At 51.3% G+C, this 9,379-nt stretch overlaps 1 protein-coding gene across 1 annotated transcript in view; it reads left to right on the forward strand.

Annotated features, from left to right (window-relative positions):
• Positions 1-9,379, forward strand: part of KIAA1671 (KIAA1671 ortholog) — a 186,475-nt gene that overhangs the window by 11,367 nt on the left and 165,729 nt on the right. The window contains exons 2-4 of the mRNA XM_011956724.1: positions 1,626-1,777; positions 3,929-5,521; positions 8,479-8,566. Of these exons, the coding sequence (XP_011812114.1) occupies positions 3,984-5,521; positions 8,479-8,566 (1,626 nt within the window). The 5' untranslated portion in view covers positions 1,626-1,777; positions 3,929-3,983. The remainder of the gene's footprint in view (positions 1-1,625; positions 1,778-3,928; positions 5,522-8,478; positions 8,567-9,379) is intronic.

Here is a 9,379-nt window from a genome sequence, read left to right on the forward strand (position 1 = left end):
CAAAAAAAACCCAACCAAACAAACAAAAAGCAAACCCCAAAAAACTCCTTTTACCTTTCTTTGTTCATTGATTTATTAATTCATTCACTGACTCATTTGTGCAACTGTATTTACATACCAGGCATCTGCTAGGCATTTGCAATGGTAACTTGAGAGGCAGTTCAAGATACAAAGCAGCTGACGGGTCACAGAAGCACTGTTTGGTGTAGAGGAGTGCGGACCAAGGGACTTACTTTATCTTATCCTTTGCCTTTTCTTTCCATGCAGTATAGTCACTGAGGTGGGTTCAAGGTTCCCAAAGGGGGGTGACATTTGTGTACCATTGATCCTAATTCAGCAAATGGTTGCTCTTGGTGACTCTTTTCCCAGGAAAATCCATGCAGAGAAGCATTCATTCCACATTTGGGCAGGTGAGCTGGCGTGACAGTGTGAAGTTAATGTGGATGCAGCAGGTGCCTGCCCTCAGGGTGGAGCTCCTCTGTGTGACTCAGTGAAACTGATAGGGGTCTCTGGGTGAGGGGTGGTGGGCTGAGCCTCTGGATGAACACTTCACAGCTCTTTGGTTCTGTCATTCAGTAGCCACAGCCACAGCTAGAGTAACTCATCTTATGTCCCAGATTGCTTAGAGTCATTTGGCATGAGAATCATGGTTCCTGGACGGACTTATGTAGCATCTTAGAGAGTGGGCAGCAGGGACAGAAGAATAATTCTTCATTCATTTACTTATTAACTCAACAATGATTTATTTTTCTATTCAATAATCAGGTACCTGGTACTTTTATGTGCCGGGCTGCTGTGCTAGCCACTAGGGATTTGGGGTGTCCTCTGGGGGACTTACCATTGAATGGGAGAGGCTGATGTGAAGGATGATGTCCTATTAAATGTAACAGTGCAGCTATGCTGAGTCCTGCGAAGCCTCCGAGTATATGTGGTGCTCTGTGAATAGGTAGCAGGGGGTTGCACCGGGTTGAAGGGAGACAGAGATGGGTGAACTGTGGTCTGAGGGGTGGGCTTGTGTCTATGTATGAGCAAGACGGTTGTCCCAGAGAACAGGCATAGCATGTGCAAAGGCCCTGAGGAGGCACTTGGAGGGCTTCAAAGAGGTACAATGTCCAAACACTGCTGATGAGCAGAAGCAGGTACCAAGTGATTAAGCACCTTGAATGCTCAGCAGATACCTCCTTTAAGTCAAGCGAGTTGTCCAAAAACACCAGTTCCAATTCTAGGCAATCAGTCCTCCTATTTGCCCCCACATCCCGCATTTAAAAAGTGACATTTGTTACCCAGTTGTAATTGCTGTGTGTGTGTATGTGTATGTTTCTTACAGAAGACTGTGAGTTGCATGGTTGCTGGGGATATTTCATGCTCATCTTTGTACACACCGTAGGTGCTCAATAAACGTATCAGAGGACAGGGAAGATTGTTATTGAGCACGTACTGTGGGCTCAGCACTATTTATGCACACGTACATATAAGGCTACAAAATCGAAAAGCCAAAAGGAGCATACGTTTTACAAGCTGGAGTAGATGCCAGCGGATGCATTTGGAGCTTGAAAGCTTTTGTGCCGTCTGTTCCCATACTGCCAGAACTCCGGCACTGAGGCTGTCATCCTGTGTCTCCGTAGACCTGCTGAAACTCAGCCTGCTGGGACGAGTCTACTTTCCCCCCTCCTGTTTCTACCATGGAAGTGTGTGGACAGCTCCATTCACGATGACATGTGACACCACTGGCTTTCCCCGGCAATCACACCCCCTGACCCAGGGCCTGCCAGCTTGGGTAAGTGGGGCCCATGCTTGACCAAAGCTTGAGGGCTGGAGTGTCCAGGGACGTGGAGAGCGCCTGTGGGTTCTGCCAGAAAATTTTCTCTCTGTCCTTTGAATCCTGTCATTGTTCCGTGTCTCATGTGCTGGCTATTACGTATGTATCCCCGATCAGGGATTCCAGAGGTCACAGGGGCTGGCCCTAAAGGCCAATGGCCCTGATTCTGGGTGGGATTCTGGAGCCTTAGAACTCTGGTTGGGATCTTTGTGGATGGAAATTTTCCAATTCTCAGATCCTTCATATCTGTCCCTCCGTTCTACCTCTAACCGTGTCTAGACAGTGTTCTCCAGTTTGGGGAGATGGAATCTGTTAGCACCATCGAGCGTGTAAGGAAGAGAAAATATCAAAATCTGTCTGCCTTTCTTTCCTGGAGGCTGCTGAGTGAGTCAGAGCCGGGGGAGCAGTGTGGGGCCCCAAGGAAGGGAAGTGGAGAGGCTTGTATTTAACTAAAATACCTTCTACTTTTTTAGTCCATCTAGGTGGGGGCTGGCTGGGGGCAGTTTCATAGGGAAGAAAACACTGGCATGTAGAGAGCCTGAGGGATCGAGAACAGCAACTTTCCTGGCACTTTTTAAGACCAGAAAGGAATAAAAAATAATTTTTAAAAAGACAGAGCTGAGGCTGGGCATGGTGGCTCACACCTGTAATCCCAGCACTTTGGGAGGCGGAGATGGGCGGATCACCTGAGGTCAGGAGTTCGAAACCAACTTGACCAACATGGAGAAACCCCATCTCTACTAAAAGTACAAAATTAACTGGGGGTGGTGGTGCATGCCTGTAATCCCAGCTACTTAGGAGGCTGAGGCAGGAGAATGGCTTGAACCTGGGAAGAGGAGGTTGCTGTGAGCTGAGATCGCACCATTGCACTCCAGCCTGGGCAACAAGAGTGAAACTCGGTCTCCAAAAAAAGACAGAGCTAAGTGGGTAGTGAACTTGAGGTTAGGTTTCAGCTGGGTGACTGTAGGCAAGTCTGGTGACCTCTCTGGGCCCTTTCCCTTCATCTCCATGAGGGAGATAACGATGATGCCTTCATTCCTGCCTTTCGGGGTTGCTGGAGGATTAATGAGAGAGGAAGGCCCTTGCTTTGAGAAAACAGATCTCATAGCAGCGTGAACAAGAGGCTTATGCCCCAAGCTGCTGCAAAATGGGGTCTCCTAATTGTACCCACTAAATAGGGTTGTGAGGAGGATGAGATTTATAAAACACAAGAAGCACGTCACACAGCTCAAGATGTTACTCATGGGAAGCCCTCACAGTTGGACGTTTCTTTTTATTAAGAATATGAAGGCAGTCAGCATAAAATGTGTGTCCAACAGAAAAGAACCACAAGCAAACAAATAACAAAAGCAGGTTGAGTGAGAAAAATAAGAATGACTTCTTTTTATGGCATCTGGAAGGGTGGGGGAGGGGAAAGAAAAGGAACTAAGGGACGACTGGGCGGGGTTGGTGCCTAGGGCATGGGTTCCAAGGTCACTAACCAGCTTTATGCTCCCAGGCACTCCCGAGCTGCGAGCTGTGTTGCTGTGTGACCTGCAGCGGGTCACTTGCCTTCTCTGTGCTAGGTGCTTAGCATACACTTGTGATTAGGATCACCTGGGATGTGAGCAGGCTCTGCAATGGGAAAACAGGGTAACAGGAGTGAGGGAATGTGAGGACGCTCCCACTGAGGCCTATTCAGGGAGGAGCATGTGTGGTGTGAGTTTGGTGTCAAACCTGGTTTTAAATCCTGGCTTTGCCTCTTGCTTCCTGGGTGACTCCAGACCAGTTAGTTGGCCTCTCTGAGCTGGTTTCCTTATCTGTATAGCAGAGATCAGTGCTGGCCTCTAGATTAGCTGAGTCAGGGGAAAACCCTCCAGCGAGTGTTGATGCTTTTTCTACACCCTTAGAGCTGGAACGAACTTCAGGGATGGAGGTTTAGTCCACTCCCCTTGTCCAGAGCTCAGAGACTGGGAGAGGCAGGTCCAAGCCTGCCTGGTGAGGTCAGCGGAGGGCTGTCATACAGAATCTGGGGCTCAGGACTCTGTCCCATTTCTCTAAACCATTCTGCTTCAACCCAGACACTGACTGTTTTCCAAACTTACTTTTGTTTTTGTTTGTTTTGTTTAGCAATTGCTTCTCCATTCTCAATGTTCCTAACCCCCATGGATCCACAACCGTAACCATGGCCACGCGGGTCGAGGTGGGCTCCATAACGCCCTTGACGGCCGTGCCAGGCCTGGGTGAGATTGGCAAGGAGGAGACCCTGACGAGGACCTACTTCCTCCAGGCCGGCGAAGCCGCTGGGTCTCCTCCAGCCCGGATCTTGGAAGCAAAGAGCCCCCTGCGGAGCCCGGCCCGCTTACTCCCTCTGCCAAGGCTCGCCCCCAAACCCTTCTCGAAGGAGCAGGACGTGAAATCTCCTGTCCCATCTCTGCGGCCCATTTCAACTGGACCTTATTCCTCTGGGGGGATCTCTGAGGAGCCAGCAGCAAAGGATCTGGACAAGAGGATGCCTGGCTTGGTGGGGCAGGAGGTGGGCAGTGGGGAGGGCCCGAGGACGGGCTCGCCCCACTTCAACAAGGCTGTGTTCCTGCGGCCCAGCCCCAACACCATGATTCTCTTCGAAACCACCAAAAGCGGCCCCACTCTGGGGAAGGCGGTCAGTGAGGGGGCCGAGGAGGCCAAGCCAGGTGTGTCTGGCTCCCGGCCTGACGTGGCCGCCAAGCCCACCCTGCTCACCCGAAAGCCTGCGGGGACCCTTCCTCGGTCAGGCCCCCTGTCTCAGGACACAAAGTCACCTGTACCCCAAGAGGAGGCAGGCCAAGACCAGCCTCCCTTAAAGGCCAGCAGTGTGGAGGACACAGCACGCCCCTTTGTGGAGCCCAGGCCTCGCCTGAAGAGGAGGCCTGTGTCTGCCATTTTCACGGAGTCCATTCAGCCTCAGAAGCCAGGCCCTGGTGCAGTGGCCACAGTGGGCAAAGTGCCCCCCACCCCTCCCGAGAAGACGTGGGTGAGGAAGCCCAGGCCCTTGTCCATGGACCTCACGGCCCGGTTTGAGAACAAAGAGGCCTTGCTGAGGAAGGTGGCCGATGAAGGAAGTGGAGCCACAGCAGGGGACATGGCTGGGCTAGAGAGGCCCAGAGCAGCGTCCAAGCTGGACAGGGAGTGTTTGGTTAAGGCGGAGGCTCCTCTTCATGATCCTGATTTGGACTTCCTAGAGGTGGCCAAGAAAATCCGTGAACAGAAGGAGAAGATGCTTTCCAAGCCAGAGACGGGCAGCCCCAGAGCCCTGGGGGGCTCAGCCAGGGTCACCCCCAGCAATGACCAGAGTCCCCGGGAAGAAAGGGCCAAGCTGGACCCAGAGCCAGAGAAGGCTGCTGAGTCCCCCTCGCCCAGGCTGGGAAGGGGCCTAGAACTTGCTGAGGTTAAGAGCAGAGTGGCGGACGGGGAGGCCCCGGCAGGGGGAGAGTGGGCCTCCAGGAGGAGCGTCAGGAAGTGCATCAGCCTATTTCGGGAGGATAGCACCTTGGCCTTGGCAGTGGGGTCTGAACCCCGCCTGGCTACCCCCGCATCCCCATTGGTGGCACCAGAGCCGGAGAAAGGGGTTGTCAGCGTCCAGGAGCGGATCAGAGGCTGGACTGCTGAGAGCTCCGAGGCCAAGCCCGAGGTCAGGAGGAGGACATTCCAGGCTCGGCCACTGTCGGCGGATTTGACCAAATTGTAAGTGGGCACATCCTACACCCCTCCCTCAGCCACCCACCCACAGACCCTGAGGAGGGGGGAACCAGGCTCCATGCTGGGCACCTGTTGCCCCCCTCAGTTTACCCATAGCCCAAGAGGAGGTCGTGGCAGGGTCCATTTCTCAGATGAGGAAGGTGAGGCACGGAGAGGCAGTGCAGCTTCCCTCTGGGTATGGCCAGCCGGGGGGCCTGGAGCTGTTTTCATGACTTTTCTCAGCTTCAGATGTGCTGTGTGATTGAACTGGGTGGTGTGTGCCCATTTCACGGAGGCAGGGCAGAAGGGTGAAATACTGTGAGGAGGTGGAGCTGGATGGCATTCCAGCTCAACCTGTCTCCATAGCTAAGCCTTTCTTCCCTGAAGGCAGAGAGAGAACACTTCAGACTGGGCCTAAGCCTCTATAAGTGGCCCAAAAAATAAACTCAGAGGAGCCAAGGTAACTTGGGCAAGTCAGTTAGTTAATACTGATATTCTAAGTCAGTTGGTTAATACTGATATTCTAAGTCAGTTGGTTAATACTGATATTCTTTTTTTTTGAGATGGAGTCTCGCTCTGTTGCCCAGGTTGGAGTGCAGTGGTGCGACCTCCACTTGCTGCAGCCTCTTCCTCCCGGGTTCAAGCAGTTCTTCTGCCTCAGACTCCTGAGTAGCTGGTATTACAGGTGCCCGCCACCACGCCCAGCTAATTTTTGTATTTTTAGTAGAGATGGGGTTTTACCAGGTAGGTCAGGCTGGTCTCAAACTCCTGACCTGAGGTGATCCGCCCACCTCGGCCTCCCAAAGTGCTGGGATTACAGGCGTGAGCCACTGTGCCTGGCCTAATACTGATATTCTAAGTCAGTTGGTTAATACTGATCTTCTAAGTCATTTGGTTAATAATGATATTCTAAGTCAGTTTGTTAATACCAATCTACTAAGTCAGTTGGTTTATAATGGGCTTATGCGTCAGTGGGTTAATAATGATATTCTAGGCTGGGCGCGGTGGCTCATGCCTGTAATCCCAGCACTTTAGGAGGCCGAGGTGGGTGGGTCATGAGGTCAGGAGATCAAGACCAGCCTGGCCAACATGGTGAAACTCCATCTGTACTAAAAATACAAAAATTAGCTGGGCATGGTGGCACACGTCTGTAATCCCAGCTACTCAGGAGGCTAAGGCAGGAGAATCGCTTGAACCTGGGAGGCAGAGGATGCAGTGAGCCGAGATCACACCACTCCAGCCTGGACAACAGAGCAAGACACCATCACACACACACAAAAAGAAAGATATTCTAAGTCAGTTGGTTAATAATGATATTGTAAACTTGGCCCACCTCCGACATCTCTTCTTTGTTTTCCCACAAGTGGCCACAACAGAGAGATGCCACTGGGCATGATCGACTGGCTCTTAATGGCATGCATGCCACTGACATACTTTGTCCAGGCTGGAGCTTGCAAAGGCAGGATCTCTGGGCAGACTGCCCTCCCGGCCCTGGGAACCAGGACAGCCAGCCAAGCCAAAGCTAGACCATTGGCTCTCAGTGCTTTAGGATAACCCAGAAAAAATACCAGTGCCTGGGCCCCACCCCTAGAGATTCTGATTCACTTGATTTGGGGAAGGTCTTGTATTTTGGTAGTTTTTATTTTATTTTTTATTTTTATTTATTTATTTATTTTTGAGATGGAGTTGCCCTGTCACCCAGGCTGGAGTGCAGTGTCACGATCTCAGCTCACTGCAACCTCTGCCTCCCGGGTTCAAGCAATTCTCCTGCCTCAGCCTCCCGAGTAGCTAGGATTACAGGGGCAGGCCACCACACCCAGCTAATTTTTGTATTTTTAGTAGAGATGGGGTTTCACCATGTTAGGCTGTTCTTGAACTCCTGACCTTGTGATCCGCCCACCTTAGCCTCCCAAAGTGCTGGGATTACAGGGGTGAGCCACCGTGCCCGGCCCACATTTTGGTAGTTTTTAAAAGCTTCCAAGTCAATCTTATGTGCAGCCAGGCCTGACAACCCCTGAGTTAAGATATCAGAGAAGGACACCTATGCCAGGGTCCTAATATGCTTCCTCTCACTATGTCATTGAAGAGCCTTGGAGAGGCTGTGTGATTATCTTGGAAGAACCTTGGAGAGGCTGTGTGATTATCTGTCAGATGGGGAAACTGAGGCTCTGAGTTCAGACACAACTCCTCTCAGCCTCACATATCCTGGGAGGCAGACCCTGAGTTGCTGAGTGTAGGTTAGGTTTAAGTGGTTTCATTTCTCTCCCTTTCCTTTTCTTCAAAGTCCCCAGCTCTGAACTAAACACGTGCTATACATCTTCAGGTATTTACACCAGAGAGCTCTCCAGGGATGGAAAGCTTCTAGCTCCACCCCCTCTTCCCTTTTTAAAGTGGGGAAAACGAGGCCCAGAGAGGGCCCTGGTGATCCAGAGAGGCAGAGACAGACCTGGGCCCCCACACATTCCTTGACATCCCACTACCCTTGAGTCTGGGGGCCGCTCTGAGGCGGGGCTGCTCTTTTACCTGGCATTGCTAACAACAGCCATTCATTATCCCTCCTGGGGCATCTTCGCTCTTCCCTAAACGCCCTCACATAGCTATTAGGGCCTTGAGCAGCCTCTTATCTGCCCCATAAAAGGGATGGGGAGGCGTTAATTATCCCCGTTTTATAGATGAAGAAACAGAGGCTCAGGTGAGGTCACAAGCCTAACCCAGGCTCCCCCAGTGAAGAGGCAGTAGAGCTGGGACTAGCACCTGGGTGTCCTCCCCCAGCCTGGGGCTCCTTCCACCCCGGTAATGCTGTGTTTAAGGTAGGCTGTCCCCACTGGGCAGTTCTCCTTTTGGTAAGGGGAAAGGAAATGTCCTTTCTTAAGGTTACTTGGCCTGGGCTCCTGAGCTGGTGTGTGGGCTGGGGGGAATAACAGCTTCCAGCTCCGTAAAGGTAACTCAGATCTCTGCACCAGGTTTTCAAGTTCAGCTTCAAGCAACGAAGTCAAATATGAGAAGTGTGCTGAGGTGAGCGGCGAGTTTCCTAAGGAACCGAGAGAAAAGGTAAGGAGTGGCTACGTGGCACATCTCTCATTAACCAGCAGGCAGTTATAGCTGCGGGAAAAAGAGCCTCTGTGATCTTCTAGACCCCGGGAAAACTCAGAAACATGTCATGCACATGATAAAACATTTTTTCTTCTAATGTTGGGACGATGAAGTCCCTTCTGGCATGAAGAGTTGTGACTCCCTACTCCCAGGTGTTAAATGCTGTTTACAAATGTATCAGGTGTTTTTTTCTTTGCAAATAGGCAGAGGGGCACGGCTTTCTTATATAGGAGTGCCTGCTTTATTAAAATACTAAAATTTAGGTTTAAGATGTTAATAGAAACTCCTTCCAGGTCCTTCATAATGGTTCTTACTGCCTTCCCCCTACTTACCACCTAGCCGTAGAAGGAAGAAGTAGGTGGCTGGGCACATTGGCTCACATCTGTAATCCCAGCACTTTGGGAGGCTGAGGTGTGGTGGGAGGATTGCTTGAGCCCACAGGTTTGAGACCAGTCTGGGCAACACAGTGAGACTCTTATCTCTAAAAGAAAAAAATTTTGTTTTGAAATTAGCCAGATGTGGTTGTGTATACCTTATAGTTCTAGTTACTCCAGAGTCTGAGGCAGGAGGATGGCTTGAGTCCAGGACTTTGAGGCTGCAGTGAGCCGTGATCACACCACTGTACTCCAGCCTGGGCGATAGAGTGAGACCTGTCTCTAAAAAAAATAAAAATACAGGCCGGGTGCGGTTGCTCACACCTGTAATCCCAGCACTTTGGGAGGCCAAGGTGGGTGGATCACAAGGTCAGGAGATCAAGACCATCCTGGCTAA

Source organism: Colobus angolensis, unplaced genomic scaffold (genome assembly GCF_000951035.1).
Source record: "Colobus angolensis palliatus isolate OR3802 unplaced genomic scaffold, Cang.pa_1.0 Scaffold423, whole genome shotgun sequence".
In the NCBI taxonomy this organism is placed as follows: Eukaryota; Metazoa; Chordata; class Mammalia; order Primates; family Cercopithecidae; genus Colobus; species Colobus angolensis.